Source organism: Sarcophilus harrisii, chromosome 2, assembly GCF_902635505.1.
Source record: "Sarcophilus harrisii chromosome 2, mSarHar1.11, whole genome shotgun sequence".
NCBI classification, from domain to species: Eukaryota; Metazoa; Chordata; class Mammalia; order Dasyuromorphia; family Dasyuridae; genus Sarcophilus; species Sarcophilus harrisii.
In genome coordinates, this window is record NC_045427.1 from 586,757,825 (window position 1) to 586,777,176 (window position 19,352).

Genomic DNA, 19,352 nt, shown 5'->3' on the forward strand with positions numbered 1-19,352 from the left:
AAAAAATGCTATCCACTTCCAGAGAGAGAACTGATAAACTGAGTGCAAATTGAAAAATATTTTTCTTGCTTTTTTCTTGATTTTTTTGGAAAATATAGCTAATATGGAAATATGTTTTGCATAATTTCAGATATACAATTTATGTGATATTGGTTTGTCTTCTCAGTGGGTGGGGGATGGGTATAACTAAACATTTGTAATTCAAAATTTTTAAAGAATACTTAAATAATAAATTGAAATGCTTAAAAAAACAGAATGCATATATTTGTTTATCTCATGATACCTAGCAACAGGTCAATATGTCACTATATATTATAATGTTCTGTGCATGCGTCTTCTTTTTCTCAATGGATTGTAAGACTCAAGAGAGGAGACTATGGCCAGCATTATATCTCCCTACAATAAATTGATCTTGTTCAATAAACACTTGCTGACTGATTGAATTCTTTTGTGATATGTTCAGGTCTTTATTAATTTGTTTTGTTAGGCTGGGTTTTTTCCCATAATGAGTTTCATCAAGTTGAATATGGTTGTATTTTTGTTCAAAACACTTAATAGACATGATTACTGTAGGAACAAAATCCATGCATCAGAATAGTAATGTATCTCACTTGTAGGAGATTGTTAAGGGAATTGTTCTTTGGAAAAGTAGGTAGTATAACAATGAACTAGATGACCTTTGAAGGGATAGCGTAGCTTCTTGTCACCGTGCATGTAGCATGGTGAGTACAAAAAATTATTCATCTAACAATAACAAAAGTCTTGTCAGGGACAAAACATAGTGTGGATGCTGGGGTGGAAGAGCTGGAAAGAGAGGGGAGCAATAGCTGAAACTAGCTGGACTATTTTGTTTGTGAGGAGTCCTTGGTAAAAATGATTATAAGAGGTTTTTTCTCCTCTTCCTCACTCAAGTTTCCAATGTGACTGTGATGCTCCAGTTCTCTTACAAAGAAACAATTCCTGGCACAGCTAGGCTCAGTGGAGAGAGCATCAGCTTGAAGTCAGGAGGACCTGAGTTCAAATGTGATCTCAGACACTTAACACTTCCTAGCTGTGTGACCTTGGGCAAGTCACTTAACCCCAACTGCCTCAAAAAAACCCAAAGCAACAAAAAGAAACTATTCCTGCCAGAAATGGAGGCATTAATATTTTTGTCTAGTTGCTAAGTAATTAACTTTTTTTTTTTCCTGTTCCTTAGCCTTCTGTGTCAGGTTTTCCCATGTGAGGAACAGAGATAAAAAAATAGAAGAAGTGATCCAGTGACACTGCTTCCAGATGCTAACCTTTGTAAAAGACCTGTTTGTGAGTGAAGCTTCCTGTGTTCCCTATCACTGACTACAGATATAGGAGGAGTAGATGGCAAGTGGACTCCCAGTCACCAGGTCCTACAGGCATGGGACTTAGTAGATTTGAGATATGGTCAGTGAGAGTACTTGTAGCTTCATTTAATTCTTTGGCATTATCTCACATACAATTTGCCCTTTTTTCATGCTAATATATGTTTTTATTCTGGATCGATTGAGAAGTTTCAATGTGACTGTGTGCACTATGGCTGGCTGGAACCAGATGATTATATGCTAAGCGCCATGAAACACAAAGTAGCAAACAAAAAGAATGGCATTAGGGGGCTCTGGGTGCTGCTGAGCAATGCTCCTTAAACACTCCATCAGTAATCCTATTGTGCAGGATTACATGATAGAAAAGCAAAATGCTCTAGAGGAGGATCAAGTACTGGTCTTGGAGTCAGGAAGATCTGGAGCAGATCCTTTTAGCTGAATGACTCTAGCAAGTCACAATTTTTCTGAATCTTAGTTTCCCCATCTATAACATAAAGATAATTACAATGTTTCCCTAACAGGATTGCTGTGAAGATCAGATGAACTAACGTATGGTGGCAGGTAGAGGGTAAAAAGGATAGACTGCTGGACTTAGAGTTGAGAAGACCTTTAACTCAGTTCAAATCTATCTTTCACACATCCATTAGCTCCATCACCCTGAACAAGTCACTAAACTTCCATCTGCCTCAGTTTATTCATCTGTAAAATGAGAATAGGAGTAATATTTACTTCTTGGGGTCATTGTGAGAATAAAAGGAGATAATATTTGCAAAGTGCTTTGTAAACCCTAAAGCACTATCTAAATTATTATCTATAAAAACATAAATGATTAAAATTCCTTAGGTAAAATATTTTGAAAACGGAATCACTATATAAATGTGAACTATTTTTATGATTTTATGTAACAAGTCAAATTTATTATAAACTTTATTCGAATTTGGGAATCACCAACAAATGTAACATTTTAATGTAAACAGAAAAAAAAGAATTATAAAGAAAACTATAAGCGTGTGTTAATGTTTTTTAAAAGTATATATTAAATAACATCGGAGTAACAAAATTGCCCTCTTTTTCCTTTCCCTATTTATTCTTTTCTTTCCTTTTGTAGTTTAAATATTTTATTAATGTTTTCTTTCTTTCCATTTTGTCTTCCTTTTCCTTCTTTCTTTCCTTTTGTTTCTTTTTTAAAAATCTCTGTTATTACCCATCAACTGACTCATATAGAAATCTTCTTTTGTAAGAAATAAATATATCAAACAAAATAAATAAACATGGTGGTCATGTTTGAAAAATGTCCATATTGTTCTGCATCTATAGTTCATCACCTTCCTATCAAGAGGACAAAGGTGTTTTTCTGTATTTGTCTGACTCTCATTAAGATCCATTCTGTGTATGTAATGTGTATGTACATATCTCTATGTGCATATATACAGATACATACTCTATATTTGCATCTCATATTGCACTTTAATGTTTTATTTACTTTTAAAATATCATAACATTAGCATTTAATAGAGATTTATTGAAATGAGACAGGTTTCATCAATTTTAAAATTCTATTTTATAAGCATTTAGGATATTGTTTCTTGTCATTATGATTCTCTATTCTCTCTCAATTATGGTCTATTGATTTGTCAATTTTGTAGAAAGTGATGGTTATTTATCTGATATCTTTTGGGACAAAATGTTATACTCATCCATCTCATTCAAACTGAACTGGTTTCCTACAGGAAATAGAAATTTTGGGAAATCTTGGATCAAAGGAAAAATACTGATCTGGTAGATGGAAGTAAGAGGCTATTGAAAACCTCCTGAATTGTTCAGAACAATTCAAAAAGAGGTATATTAAGCCAAGAGAGATGATTCTCTTGACAGTAGTTAGAAGAATGGAAAGGAAAAGAGAGAGGGATAAAAGAGATAAGATAAATGAGGACAGATCTATTGTGAGACTGAACTGTATGTAGACAGGATAGTGGAAGTAAAATGAAGATATACCTATTTTTATAATAATTATATTAATAATTTCTGATGCCTGAATAATCCTCCTATTGTACCACTAGTAATTATTATTCCTATACTCAAAAATCTTCAGGGACATTATTATTGCCTGTCTAATAAGAAGCAATCTTTTTTATCCTGGCATTCAAAGTCAGGGTCTGTAATTTATAACTTGTGTGACTCTGGGTGAAGTCTTATTTTTTCTCTGGGTCTGTTTACACATATGTAAAAATAAAGTGATTAAACTAGACAATCTCTAAGTTTCTCCCAGTTATAAATTTATAGTCCTATGATTCTATAATTCCTCTCCACAAGTTGTTCTCACCTTGTCCCTTATATCTGGAATAGATTTGCCCCAACTCCATCTATTGAAGTACTTTCCTTTCTCCATAGGTTCCATTTCCTCCTTACTGTGCTAGCTGGGAGTCAGAGAAACCTGGCTTCAAGTCCTATCTCTGATACTAGTTGTATGACAATGAATTTGCCATTTTCTTATCTGTAAATGAGAAGAAGGTTGCCTATGAGATACTGTAAGGCTATCATGAGATTAAGGTTGGAAAATGTATGTAAAATGCTATCCAGAGTTTAAAACACAATGTAAATGTCAATTATTTATTATTATTATTTTGTTGTTCAGTAATTTTAGTCATGTCTGACTCTTTGTGATTCTATTTAGGGTTTTCTTGGCAAAGATCCTGGAATGGTTTGCCATTTCTTTCTCCAGCTCATTTTATAGATAAGGAAATTGAAGGAAACTGGGTAAAGTGACTTGCTCAGGATCTCACAGCTAGTAAGTGTCTGAAATCAGATTTGAACTCAAGAAGATGAATCCTTTTGACTTCAGGTCTGACACTCTATCCACTATACCATCTAACTGCCCATTAGTGTTATAAATATTATTTAAAAATCCTCTGAGAGTACTATCATATTTTTCATAACATTTTGCCTGAACCTCTCTTTTGAATTTATCACAATCTCTCTTCAACATTGTCTTTGATGTGCACATCTTATTCCCCCTTACTAGATTGCAAGTCTTTGGAGAGTTATGTCTCCTGTTTTGTATTTATTCCTAGTAGAAATAAATATATATGTGTATATGTAAACCTACTAAGAATAAATATGCATGCACATATTTATACACATATCAACACATATGCATGTATGTATACATATATATATATATATATAATACACGTAGGTTTGTATAAAATATACAAATCTACTAGAAATATAATATATTTATATATAAAATATATACACACATAATTACATTAATATAATACATATACATAATATATAATATTATAAAATTGCATATTATCATATATATCTTGCCAGCAATAAAAGAGTTTTCCCTGTGGTTATCACAGAACAATCTATTTCTCTCTTCTTTATAGAGATGGACAATGAAGACAGCCTTGAACATCCTTAATCTCCTCTTGCCACATAATCTAGAAAATTTTTGCCTGCTTTTGAAGAAGCACTGGATCTCCATCCTTGTAAATTTCAATTGGAATAGAATTAACACCAGGTGTTTTGCCAGATGAGAGGAGTCTAATGGCACCCAAAACTTCTTCAGTTGGATATTTGGCTAGAAAAGGATTGATTTCAACCCAAGGTATAAGGCTTAATTGGTTTCATCATTGGTTGAGGATAGTTAAGCTTAAGAACACAATAGAAATTATCTATTTCTGTACAGAAATATACATATCATATCATTATATATCATTAATCATTGTAGCTCCCTCAGCTTTGAGTAGCTGAGATGCATCATAGATTTTTGACTTACAGTCTTCAGGGTATCAAAAAAGTACTTTGGATTGTTATTGTCAGTGTAAAACTGAATCTCATCTTTCTTCTTACTGATGGTGTCTCTTTAAGCTTTGCTTTCACTTTGCTTTTGGAGATGGAGGAACTACCCTGCTGGTAAAACCTGTGGAATTCCTGTTTTTTGTTTAACAGCTTCTGAATTTTCCCATCATTTTCATAATGTTTGTGAGTGTTCTGGACCAGATGAGTAAATGCAGTATTATATGCCAAATCGCTGAAAACTGCCCACTCCTTTTCTGTTCCTCTGTCGACAACTGTGTGTTGGCTCAGTTTTCCCTCCAAGTTAGCAAAGAACTGTTCATGTTTGGAGAAATGCTGTCATCTGTTGACATTAAGAATTCTGATAGTTGTCCTTCCTTGGAGCTGCAGCTTTTATTGAACGTGAATTTTTAGCTTAGAGAGGATAAATGTATAATCAATCTAGCATTCTGTGCCACATATCATCTTTGCCAGTCTCACACTTTATATCTTCTCTTTACAATAATATAGTCTGTTAAAAGCCAGTATTTGCTTCAAATATGCATGCATGAAGTTTTATCTTTATGTAAATGAAGACAATTTTGGTGATGAGAAGGTCATGAGATATACAAGTCTTCAGTAGTAAGTGACTGTTACTGTTTTTGACTCCATTCTTCCCAAGGACTCACTGTCATGTCTGAAAGTTTGTGTCTACTCTTGCATTAAAGGCACTCAGAATTACAAGTTTGTCCTCTTACAGCACATTGATGAGGGTATCCTAGTCTTTATACATTTTTTTTTAATTTCATCATGGTTCATCATGATGGGAGTATACACACTGATGATAGTGACATGGTACTTTTCTGTGAGCGGCAATCACATTGTCATGAACCTATTGTTTATTATTTTGGAGGGTCATGCAAGTTTATTGACTAGATTAGTTTTTATTACAAAACCTACACCACCTTCATGGCACTCTCCATTATTACAGCCACTTCAGAAAACTGTATCTCCAATTTCAGTAAGCTGACCTTCATTTGACAGCCTTCTTTCACTTAGGGTTAGTATTTGGACGTGATACTTGCTGAGTTCTCTCTCAAGAAGATCTGTCTGTTTACTGGATTTTGCATTGTCCACAAATTGCACACATTCCATGTACAAATGATGAGTAGGATCAATTTTTGCAAAAGTTTTCACAGAATTTTTTGCATGTTTCAACTACAGGTAAGATCCCTGCCTGCTTTAGTAAGCAGTTGAGAGATTAGATGAAGCAGACAATTTTTAGGGCATATCCCCAACTCACTGATGGGTTAGAGACCCCTTGGTTAAGTTTAACCTTCTTTAGCTTGATTGCCAAGATGGTTTACCATGGTGTGGCAGTCTCACATGCTATAGCTTCTTGGAGCCAAGGGTGAGAATTGAATGATACATGGACACCAAAGGTGCAAAGCAGTCCTCATGCCAGAAGCTCCAGTCTTTCCTAAACACGCCTAGATCCTGGTAAGGAAGCACTAATGGAATGAGTGATCTTATGCCTGCCCTTCTTGGATGCCAGTACACTGTGCTGGAGCAATGATCCTTGCAGGAAAGTGGTCATGATAGTTAAGGGTGTTTATAAGGCGCAATGTCTCTTGTATCTGGGGTCATAATGACATTTTGATCTGACAGCATCATTTCAAAGCAGTGTATAGTAATTTCATGCCATTAGATTTAGCAGGAGCTATGTATTCAATAGAAATATTCACTCTCAGTGCCAAGTACCATTCAGATGAGTAGTAGAGGCACAGCCAGGGTTTCTTGACTTGGCTCACTGTTCTTTCCATTCTTCATGTCATTAATCATATTTGATCTTTACAGTATCCTTCCTTTAAAAAAATTGTTTTGCTTGTGTTTTGAACTTAAACTCCAAAAAGGACGAATATTTCTATATATATAGCAGAACACAAAAACAGGAAAAAACTGAATTTCTATTTCATATCACTTGCTTTAAAAAAATTATGCAGTTCCACAAATTACTTTCAAAACCATTATTTCAACTGTACTTCCTTTTTTTTTTTTTAAACCAATATCATGTGTACTGATCTTATCATCCTCATTAGATTGAAAAGGTAAAAAAATTTGTCCAGGGTTGTATAGCTTAAAGTGGGTAAGTCAGAATGACTTCAAGTCCATTTTTTTTTTTCCTGTTAGGCTGAGAACCTTTGGTATATGTAACTTATACTTTCTTCCCCCTTTGTCCAGACCTTGTCAGTATCTTATTCTCCTATTTGTTCTGGCTTTTCATGTCCTCACACTCTCTCTACCCTATCTCTCTCAAAACCTTTAAAAATATAATTAATTTGATTGTACCAGTGCAAACACTGGTAAAGCTTACTTCTTATTTCTCCCAGGAATATTTTCATTCTAATAGGGGATAAAGTCTTCTTTTGATGTCTCATTTAAAAACATACATTTTTATGGGTATCTTTTGTTTTCATATCACTTCTGTTTCCCAATGTACTCCTTTCTTCTCCCCTTCCAGAAAACTAGCTGTTATAATAAAAAAGAAAAAAGAACAAAAAAAAATTTCAGCAAAACTATCTAATACAATTGATCAAAAAAATCTGAGATTATATGTGATACTCTTTGCCCATAGCCCCCACCTTGGCAAAAAAGTAGAATAGGTGCTTTTTTATATCTCTTCTTCTTGGCTAGCCTTGATTATTACAATTTTATAACATTTGGTTTTGATTATCTTATTGTTGCTCTTCCCTTGACATGGTTGTAGTTAACTGTGTATATTGTTTACCTGGCTCTGAGAACTTCCCTTTGCACTTCTGATGCTTTATTGTGATGTGGAGGTGGGCTTGGCTTCTCCAATGGGATGCTAGTGTAGCAGGATGGACTACAGGTTGTTGTCATCCAACTCAGCCTAATCTTAGAACTGTTCATCACTAGACATTTGTTCACCAGGTAGTAACTCTTTTTGGACATATCCCTCATGAAAAGATTTACTAAGGGAAAGGAAGGGAAGGGAATAAGCATTTGTGTATTGCTTACTCTATGACAGGCACTGTGCTAACAACTTTATAAATCATCTCATTTGAAATCACAAGAAGTTATGATTTCATCTGTGGAAAGAGTATCTACATCCATGAATTCATAGACATTTTGAAAAACTGAAATAAAGCCTTAAAGTAATTAATCTACAATTATGCTATTTTAGTCATTAGTAAACAGGATGGGTGGATATATTTTGGGAGCAGAATCACCTTCCCAGTATTTCTAAAATCATGCCATGTATGCAACTATTTACATCTGTTTATATCTTCAGAGGCAATAAAGTGTAATGGTTTTGTGTTTCAAGATCTGGCCCTCTAACTAACTTTAGTAGCCATACAATTTTGGGCAAATCCATTAACCTTTATAAGACTCAACTTTTCCCCATTTGCAAAGTGGGGATAATAATGCTTCCATTATCTAGTCCAATTCAGCAGCAATTTATTGACTACTGTGCAAAATTATGTATTGTGAATACAAATATGAAATGTGTTTGAGAGGATCAAACAAGCTATGAAACACACACACACATATAATATAAAATATAAATGTAAGCTTTTATCATTATTTTCCTACTTCCATGATCAGCTTTGGACTTGCTCTCAGGATAAGTGGACTACTACATAACTACTTAAGAGTACAGTTTTGATTATTTCATCTGAATCCAATTAGGCAGTTACAATATATTTATTCAATAAATGAATTAATGTTTATCATGATGCCATATGCAAACGCATGTCCATCACATTGTCAGCTTTTGGTCAAGTTTAATACTCTAATGATGGTGATAACTCCTATCAAAGTTGTTATGATGTTTGAAAAAAGTACACTTTCCCCTTGAAAATACATAATTAAATGTAACAGACTTGAGGAAGGAACTTAGTGAACTATGTCAAGGTTAATAATAAGTAAAATGTTATAAGGAGAGACAGGACAGCAACAGCTGTGAAACAGTCTTAGAAGCAAAGTCCTTGGTGGACATAAAGTCGGGTTCTGCTTGGGTTTTGCTGCTGCCACATTCTTACTGACCACAGGATCTCTCTAATAGCTACAACTATAATATAAGTCTTTGGTCAAGCTTTGAATGTGCAGATTTGATGCCTGAAGCTGGAAAATCAGATATGTATGGGGTACCTTTAGAAGACGACAAAGATCTACTATATGAAAATGCTGTTATTGAGATTGAATCATTTGAGTTGCCTATTGAAGCTACTTTAAGGTAAGTATCATCCATATTCCATCATTTTCTCTGGAGAGTTTATAAAAGTCTTTCTGTTTCAATACTTTTCACTATATCAAGATAAAATATGTTAGAAAAACAGGTAGTTCTATGCCTATCCTCGAACTTTTATTTTGGGAAAGAAATTTCACCTTTGCATGTTGGTTACAGACAACTAACATTCTATTCTTTTAAGATAAGTATTTTTGTTTTCTGATTTGATCCTACCAAGCTAACTTGCCAAAAAAACTTGTAAATTTCAGATTTCGTGTTTTTTTTAATAAAATTTAATGAAAGACATCTCTTTTACTAAAGTGCAATAGAAAATCTTTCATAGTGAAGAAATATTTTTTCCATGTAAACAGGCACAAAACAGAAAGCTTATTTTCATTGTCAGTGATAACTTGTTTCTATGTTTAGATATATATTTTTGATACCACACAAGAGGTTTAAAAATAACTGTACTCATAATGTAGGTGTCAATTTGCATCAATTCAAGGATCAGACTGAGTATAAAGTGTAAGAGAAGAAGCTCTGAAAATGCCATTCTATTTATCTATTTGAAACTTGTCACTGTAATTACCAGATAGAAAGTGCACAGGATTTTAACAGTTTCCCAAAATACCAGATTCCCCTTCTTAAAACTAAGACAAAAGTATGTTTTCTAACATCTTTTTCCCATGCCTTCTAAGGAAGGTACCACTATCTATGTTTTAACCTCAATGGAGCTATAATCTTACATAGTGAAAAGGTTGTAAAATCGTAGAACCAGAGAACATGAGGATCATTTAATTCAGTGGGACCTTAACGTGTGTGTGTGTGTGTGTGTGTGTGTGTTGGACTTCCTCTGGCAGTGTGGTGAAGCCCTTAGATATTTCAGAATAATGTTTTTAAATGCACAAAATAAACCTCATAGGATTTCAAAGGAAAATAAAGTTTAGTGAAAAAAGGAAACTAGAGGTTAGAGAAAATTTAAAAAATATTTTTCCATCTGAGTTTACTCGGATCCTTTGGTGAGGGGGCATATCTATGCACCTTAGGTTAAGAAATCCTGGTCTAATCCAGCCTTTGAATTTTAAAGAGAAGGAAATTCAGGCCCAATGTGGAAAAGCTATTACTAAATTTAATTTAATAAAACAAAGCACCAAGTGTTTATTAATAAGGCATTATACTAGGTTCTGGGGAATACAAAGATAAAAGAAAGGAGCTGCTATTCTATTGCTAGTGGAATATAAACCATACAAATTATTAAGTATATACAAAATAATTTGAAGAGAAAAAATATGGTAGTGACTTGTGAAATTAGGAAAAGCTTCATTAAACTTAATTTTAACTCTCTCATTGGTAGTATTTGGTATCCTATATACTCTTTCTTTTTATTTCTTTTCCTTTTTTTGGGCCATCACCACTAGTGCCCCCCTTTTTTGCTTTATTGCTTTGAGTACTTGAGTCCCTTTCTTAACTAATGAATTTGTAAATGAGTTAAAGTAATTACAAATGATACTTGTAAGAATAAGATTTTCCTGTGTAGAAACATTAAAACCTTTTGGAATTTGGGCATTTGCTTGGCAAAAGAGAAAAGAAAAAAAAATCTATTTGGTAACTAGGAGTTGGCTGAGTTTTTGTCCTTATTATCTCTATTCTTACCATTACCTGACTTCTTACCCTGTTTCCTGTCTAATTTCACAACATGGGCTAACCTTTACAGATCCCTTCTTTCCTCAGAAGTATGCCTCCCCAGCCAGCTTCACATTATCTTTGAGTTAGACTTCCCAGACTGGCTCCTGTATTTTCTTAGCCCTTAGTTTTCAGGAGAAACTGCCTCGTTCTAATCTGGCCATTACATATATAGAGGCTGCATGTTATAGGAGAAAGAATTTTAACGAAAAGACCCGAGTCTTGCTACCAAAAGTCACCTGTCTTGGAACAATTTTACTTTTCTGGCTTCTAGTTTGTTGATCTACAAAATAAAATTGTTGACCTAGACCAGAAGTTCTTAACCCTTTTTGTGTGATGAACACCTTTGGCAGGCTAATGAAGCCTATGGACTTCTTCTCAGAAGAATTTTTTTAAACAATTAAAGGAAATGCTAACTCTCAGAGAGGAGTGAAAATAAAAATGTAATTTTCCCCCATCCAAGTTCATAGATCCTTTGAAACCTATCCGTACATCCTTTATGGGTCCACCGACTCTAGGTTAAGACCTCTGGCCAAGAAGATGATGTCTATGGTGCCCACTAGCTCTCAAACCATAAAATTTCACCAAAATAAAAGTAAAATTTACTTCAGACAGCTTCAGCATGACAGTTATGCCTTGCCCACAATCCCTCACCAAACTTCCTGGGTGTTTGAAGGCGCTTTCTTCCATCCGGCTATAATAATACCACCTTTATTTTCCTGATGGTCTGGATTTCTCATCCTTATAGTCACTTCTGGATCAGAGAACTGAGATAGAACTTTGCTTTTAGTTCATATTTAAAAGACACAAATATCATCTGGAAATGAAGAAGAGGCTCAGAATCTTCTCTAGTTTATGCAGCTTAGCTTATCAGATGAGCTAATTGTCCCCTTGGGAGGCTGACACATACTTTGTGGTCCTGAAGAGATGATAGGGGTAAAAAGACTGGCCAATAAAGTATATGTATATCTTTCAGGAAAGTGGGATGATAGACTGGGGGCGAGAGGGGGCTTGGGACAGAGGAGGACTGTGGGGTCAGGGAGCCATCAGGGCTCGAGGAAGAGCCAGGGCAGAATAGGGCATGAGGTAGCCAGGTGTGCAGCCGATAGGACTAATCAGAACACTGAAAGGGGTGAAGCTTGTCCTATACCCACTTCCATGGAATGGTAGAATGGAACATGGTAAGTTAACACCTCTTTCCGCCCTTAGTCCCTAAATATTGCTTAACTATAATACTTCTAAGGGAGGAGGCAGGGGTGAAAGAGCAATAACAATGGCTGCAAGTGTTCAAAGCTTTGAAGTCAGATTCTACAAGGGTTGTTGGATGGTGTAAGAACAAATTCTTCTTTTCTTAAAGTGCCAAGGATCTCACTGCTTGCAGAGGGTTTCACTCTAGAGCAATATTTCTTCATCTCTGTGGGGCCCAGCAACCCTGAAATAGTAGGATGACTCTGCAGTGAGCCTTAGGGGAGGCCCTGGAGATTGCAGAGACTAATGCCTATGCTTGTCTCCTTTGCTTCTCAGTGTTGCCCTGGCTCCATCTTACCCACACTTGGTCCTACCCTACACTGTTGCTGACCTCCAGTTAGCTTCTTGAGGGCAGGTCCCTGCTGTATTATATACATATACAAACATACATATATATTATACACACACACACACACACACACACACACACACTATAACTTTCCATGAGAGGGATCATGTACTATGCAATGAGTAGAGTTAGTTTTGGAACCAGAAGACATAGATTAAGATAGCATCTCTCATGCATATTGGCTATGTCACTCTCAGTGTCCTTGTCAATATTCTAAGCTTATAAGCTAGAGAAAAGGTGTCAGCCTGCATTAGTAGAAGATATTTCCTATAATAATGAAACCACAAGGGTCTAATTTCCATTGGGCATTGTACATGGCAGGCTACTAACAAGTGTATTGGGTGTTAAGTTAAAGGTTAAGGCTAAGTATTGTGCAGACCATACTGAGAAGCATTTCTGGGTTGGAAGTAAAGAAGTCAAATGTCACATACATAGATTGAAGTTCATAGGATCATAGCATTAGACCTGGAAGAGACCTTAGAAGCTATAAAGCCCAGTCTCCTCATTTGCAGATGAAGAAACTAAGGCTCAGAGAAGTTAGGTGACCGACTGGCCCACAATTCCAAACTTGGGATTTGATCCAAGTCTTTCTGACTCCAAGTCCAGTACATTATTACTCCTAACCACCTGAACTATAGAAACAAATAATTTCAGATAAAGTCTACAGAAACGTGAAGATAAAGGAAAATGAATAAAAGAGATGAATTCAAATGAGTCTCTGTAAAAGGCATCAGAAAAACAGGAAGGAAAACTCAAGTATCCGTGATCTTGTAGCAGAAGTAATGTTTCGCATTGTCTTCTGGTAACTGAATTTTATTACATTTGTACTCTTTGGCCTTCCCCCAAGTACTGACCCTGAAGCTCCAGCACTCCATCAGCAAACAGGATATTCTCTCTCTTTAGCTTTTGTGTCATCAGCAATGATAATAATGTGCCTTTGGGAACAAATGGACACTATGGAAAACAAATCCTCCATAGACAAAACTCCAGCGCAGGAAGTCCTGACTGAACTTATATGAAACTGGAACAAATCAGCTAATATTTTGGCTCACTTTAGTTTCTTCAAAAGTACAATACATCCCCTTGGCTAAATTTTATTGCCATTCTTCCTTTTTGTTCTTTTCTATGTGGAATAATAAAAAAATTGTAATTCAAGAAACACTTTAATTAAACAGGGATAAACTTTTGTTGTTGCTTTTCAATTTTATTTCATGTCTGATTCTTCTTGACCTAATTTAAAATTTTTTTGGGAAAGACATTGGAGAGGTATGTCATTTTCCTCTCCAGCTCATTTTACAGAGGAGGAAATAGAGGCAAACAGAATTAAGTGACTTGCCCAGGGTCACTTAGCAAGTAAGTGTCTGAGGCTGAATTTAAACTCAGGTTCCTGATTCCAAAATTGGTGCTCTACCTACTTGTCTACCTGGTTGCCCCAGGGATACATAAGTGGTGTCAAATCAAATAGAAATAGATCCCTGATGGTGGCATATGGATTTAGAAAATCATCCTTTAACTGTTTAGAGGGGAAAGTGGATGTCTCTTGAAATTATTTTACTAAAAAAATATTTCGTTGAGCTAGGAAAAACAATAACAAAATTCATTTGGAAGAACAAAAGCTCAGAAATGCCAAAGGAATTAATTTTTTAAAATGTAAAGGAAAAAAGTTTAGCAGTTTCATATCTTAAACTGTATTATAAGTTGGTGATTGTCAAAACTATCTGGTACTGGCTAAGAAATAGAAAGGTGGATCAGTGGAATACTATATAGAATGCACAGTTGTGTTTGACAAATGTAAAGAGTTAAGCTTGCCAAAAAAAGAATTTACTATTTGGTAAAAGTTGTTTGGAAAACTGGAAAGCAGTCTGGCAAAAATTGGGTATAGACCAATATCTTACCAAGATAAGGTCAAAACAGATACATGAGCTAGATATAAAAAAATTATAATAAATTAAAAGAACATGGAATATATTATTTATTAGTATTATGAATAGGAAAAGAATTTGTAAATAAATGAGAGCATTGTAAGATGTAAAATGGATAATTCTTATTACATCAAATACAAATAAAATCAATATAGCTAAGACTAGAAGTAAAGCAGACAATTGGAAAATTTTTTTTACAGATAAAGGCCTCAGATATCAAATATGTAGAGAACTTTGTCATATTTATAAGACTATGAGTCATTCTTCTATTGTTAAATGATCAAAAGATAAGAACAGGCAGTTTTTGGAAGAAGAAACCAAAACTATAGATAGTCATACAAAAAAATGCTCTAAATCATTATTGATTTAAATCTTAAACCAATTCTGAGATGTCATCTCACACCTATCTTATTGGCTAAAGTGATAGAAGGGGGAGGGATAAATGTTAGAGAGGATGTGGGAAAAATGTGACACTAATACACTGCAGGTGGAATTGTGAATTGATTTTTTTTAAATAGCCTTTTATTTACAGGATATATACATGGGTAACTTTACAGCATTAACAATTGCCAAACCTCTTGTTCCAATTTTTCACCTCTTACCCCCCCCCCCCGCTAGATGGCAGGATGACCAGTAGATGTTCAATATATTAAAATATAACTTAGATACACAATAAGTATACATGACCAAACCGTTATTTTGCTGTACAAAAAGAATCAGACTCTGAAATATTGTACAATTAGCTTGTGAAGGAAATCAAAAATGCAGGTGTGCATAAATATAGGGATCGGGAATTCAATGTAATGGTTTTTAGTCATCTCCCAGAGTTCTTTTTCTGGGTATAGCTAGTTCAGTTCATTACTGCTCCATTAGAAATGATTTGGTTGATCTCGTTGCTGAGGATGGCCTGATCCATCAGAACTGGTCATCATATAGTATTGTTGTTGAAGTATATAATGATCTCCTGGTCCTGCTCATTTCACTCAGCATCAGTTCGTGTAAGTCTCGCCAGGCCTTTCTGAAATCATCCTGTTGGTCATTTCTTTTTTTTTTTTTTTATTTAATAGCCTTTTATTTACAGGATATATACATGGGTAACTTTACAGCATTAACAATTGCCAAACCTCTTGTTCCAATTTTTCACCTCTTACCCCCCCCCCCCGCTAGATGGCAGGATGACCAGTAGATGTTCAATATATTAAAATATAACTTAGATACACAATAAGTATACATGACCAAACCGTTATTTTGCTGTACAAAAAGAATCAGACTCTGAAATATTGTACAATTAGCTTGTGAAGGAAATCAAAAATGCAGGTGTGCATAAATATAGGGATCGGGAATTCAATGTAATGGTTTTTAGTCATCTCCCAGAGTTCTTTTTCTGGGTATAGCTAGTTCAGTTCATTACTGCTCCATTAGAAATGATTTGGTTGATCTCGTTGCTGAGGATGGCCTGATCCATCAGAACTGGTCATCATCTAGTATTGTTGTTGAAGTATATAATGATCTCCTGGTCCTGCTCATTTCACTCAGCATCAGTTCGTGTAAGTCTCGCCAGGCCTTTCTGAAATCATCCTGTTGGTCATTTCTTACAGAACAGTAATATTCCATAATATTCATATACCACAATTTATTCAGCCATTCTCCAACTGATGGACATCCATTCAGTTTCCAGTTTTTAGCCACTACAAAAAGGGCTGCCACAAACATTCGTGCACATACAGGTCCCTTTCCCTTCTTTATAATCTCTTTGGGATATAATCCTAGTAGTAACACTGCTGGATCAAAGGGTATGCACAGTTTGATAACTTTTTGAGCATAGTTCCAAACCACTCTCCAAAATGGTTGGATTCGTTCACAACTCCACCAACAATGCATGTGAATTGATTTTGAAGACAAATCTGGAATTATGCCCAAAGAATTAGGCAAATGGGCATACTCTTTAATCCATAACTCTTTAACTTTAATAATATACCAATATTGAGTCTATTTCTCAAGGTGATTAGGGAAAAAGGGAAAGAGCCTAAATTCTAAAATATTTTTAGCTGCTTTCCTTGTGGAAATTAAGGGGATGCGCATCAATTGGGAAATGATTAAATAATTGTGATATAGGATTTCTAGTTGTGTAAGCCTGGGTAAATCACTAAACCTCTGCCTCGGTTTCCCCATATATTAAATGGGAATTTCCTCCTGAAGGGATAAGATATATAAAGAGCTTTGCAAATTTTCATGCCGTGTAAATGAATTTAGAGAGAATAATAGTAATATTTGTATAGTATTTTTATTCCTATTATTCTCTCTAAACTCAACCCTCTCATTCTACAGATGAGGAAAATGTAACCCAGAGAGGTTCCATAATTTGTCCAAGATCATACAAGTTGAAATAAACAAGATTCGAACTCAAATCTTCTGACTAAATTCATCCCTTTCTCCTTACCATTCTTTTAAAAAAGATGTCACGTTTGTGAAGGACCCTTCCCAATGTTGTGCCCCCTCTCCCCCTTTGTAGAACTATTGAGTGCAGTGTGCGGCGCGGGGGTGCTCGCAGACTACAAACCCCGGCAGGTCCTTCTAAGTTGCTCAGGCTTTTTTGTTTTTGCTTTTTTGCTTTATTTTTTTATTTTATTTTATTTTATTTATTTATTTTTTAATTCTCCCTACTCTACTTGTCTTTGGCTTGATGATCAGCAGCGGCCATAAAGCTGCAACGCGTGGCGGGTCCCCTCTTTCTCTGGTGGTGTTTGATGTTCTCTGCCTAAGGAAAACATTCTGTCTCTAACTCCGTACTGCCTGAACTGTTTCTATAGAAACAAATTGCTTCCAGTAGAGTTTAGGGGCAGAAGCGGAGGGGCCAGGACAAAAGCCCAGGGGTCACTTGACTTGGTCACTGGATGCGGAAGGTGTTGTCTCATTAGCGTTGAGCTCCTAGAAGAAGGACATCAGTTTCAAGACTTCGCTAATCTCTATGTCCTACCGGGGCTTGGTGGCCCTTGAACTTTGTGTTAGTGGAGTGGCAATCAGTGATTTATCTCACAGAATAATCTGAGAACTCTCCTTTCCTTGAGACTAGGTAACAGGAGAATATGTTGATCAGGATAACAGAATTTCCAAAGATTGCATGTTTTGAGCTATAATCTCACATTCCTTGTACTGGACTCTGGCCTGGATAATCAGTCACATGGTTGATTGCTTGAAGGAGAGGAAATGGAGAAACCTGTGACATTTCAAGGAAGGATCTGGTGAAGATCCTTATAAGGAAAGTCCTATAATATAAAAAGAAAGCATCAATAAAACTTAGAAGAGAAATTAAAAAACAGAATTCACTGAGTCCCAGGACTCATATTAGAGAATGGAAGAATAGTAGCAGTAGTGGGAAGGAGGTGTGGAAAATAGTTTCTGAATTGATAGTCTTTTTTCTTCCTCCTCTAAACCTCTGTAAGACAGTTTGTATTCCTTTTTAATTCAATTTAATTTAACAAATATTTATTAAGTACCTAGTATAGTATAGATAAAGCATTGGGAATAAAAAGGACAAAACCAAATGATACCGTTTCAAGTAGCTTATATTTTATTAAGGGGACATAATAAATACAATTCTTAAAGAACCTGTGATCTCACTGATGGAGGCATTCCTTCCTAAGGCAAAGATCATAACCCATCCATACCTTCTCTGGCTGTGAATTCCTTGTCTCTGGCCTTCTTTAAATCTTTTGGAAAGGATTTAAGACTCAATAAACTGAGTTCTTGCTTCTACCTTTCCAAAATTTTCCAGCATTGACTAATGCCATCCATAATACCTTTGTCAATTTCTCTGCGTTTTTCTTTTAGATACCTTGAAAAGTGATCAAATCATGTAACTCCCAGGTGTATCTGCTCTGACCCACTTTGCCTGGTTTGTTTTCACTTTCTTAAGTTGTATTTCTACTTCCTCCTATTTATCTCTGTTAAGTTCTTTTACACACGTACAAACTCAACACAGATAAATAAATATAGAGTAATTTGGGGAGGGTGTGAGCACAAGGAGATCAAGAACGGCTTCATAGAGGAAGTGACATCTAAGCTGCATGTTCTAAGAAAATGAGGATTCTGAGAGGAAGGATATTTCAAGCAATGCTTTTGCAATGCATGGAGTGGGTAGGTGGAATGTTGATTATGGGGTACAACTGTAGACCAGTTAGACTAGAATGTAAAGTGCAGGAAGGGAGTAAGGCAAATTAAAACTAGAGAGATAAATTAAAGGCAGGTTGTATTTAGGCTTTAAAAGCTAAGCTGAGGAGTTTGACTTTTCTTGTATAAACAAAAGGAAGCCACTAAAGATTGCCTTTTTTTTTTTTTTTTTTTTTTTAAAGCAGAATAAAGACACTGTCAGACATGCACCTAAGAAAAAGTATTTTGGCAACTGTGGGTGAATGATGATTGGAGAGGGGAGAGACCAAAAGCAGTGAGATTAATAAAAAACCACGCTAGTCCGGAAGAGAAGTAATGAAGGCTTGAATTGTAGTTTTGGTTTTAAAACTAAATAGGACCTCAGAAATCATCTTGTCTAATTCTTTCATTTTATTACTTAATAAACTAGTATTTCATTTTTATTACTATTTAATGATATATTTTTAGTTATTCTCTAATTGATAGATTGTTTCTAATTCTTAATTACATAAGTATACATTTAAATACATTAAGCATCTATGAATATTTTTGCATAGAATCTTCCTTTTTTCCTTTCTACATTATCTTCAGAATAAAATCTTAGCAATAGAATCAATGAATAAAAG

The 19,352-nt window shown here is 35.2% G+C and overlaps 1 protein-coding gene across 6 annotated transcripts in view; it reads left to right on the plus strand.

The window, feature by feature from the left end:
• Positions 1-9,132: 9,132 nt before the first annotated feature.
• Positions 9,133-19,352, plus strand: part of EXOC6 (exocyst complex component 6) — a 202,081-nt gene continuing 191,861 nt past the window's right edge. For 3 of the 6 annotated variants that reach the window (XM_031956065.1, XM_031956068.1, XM_031956073.1), the window contains exon 1: positions 9,135-9,381. In XM_031956065.1, coding sequence (XP_031811925.1) covers positions 9,260-9,381 — 122 coding nt within the window. In that variant the 5' untranslated portion in view covers positions 9,135-9,259. Of the gene's footprint in view, positions 9,382-19,352 lie in introns of all 6 variants that reach the window. The other 3 variants (XM_031956071.1, XM_031956064.1, XM_031956069.1) reach the window with 3 other exon arrangements.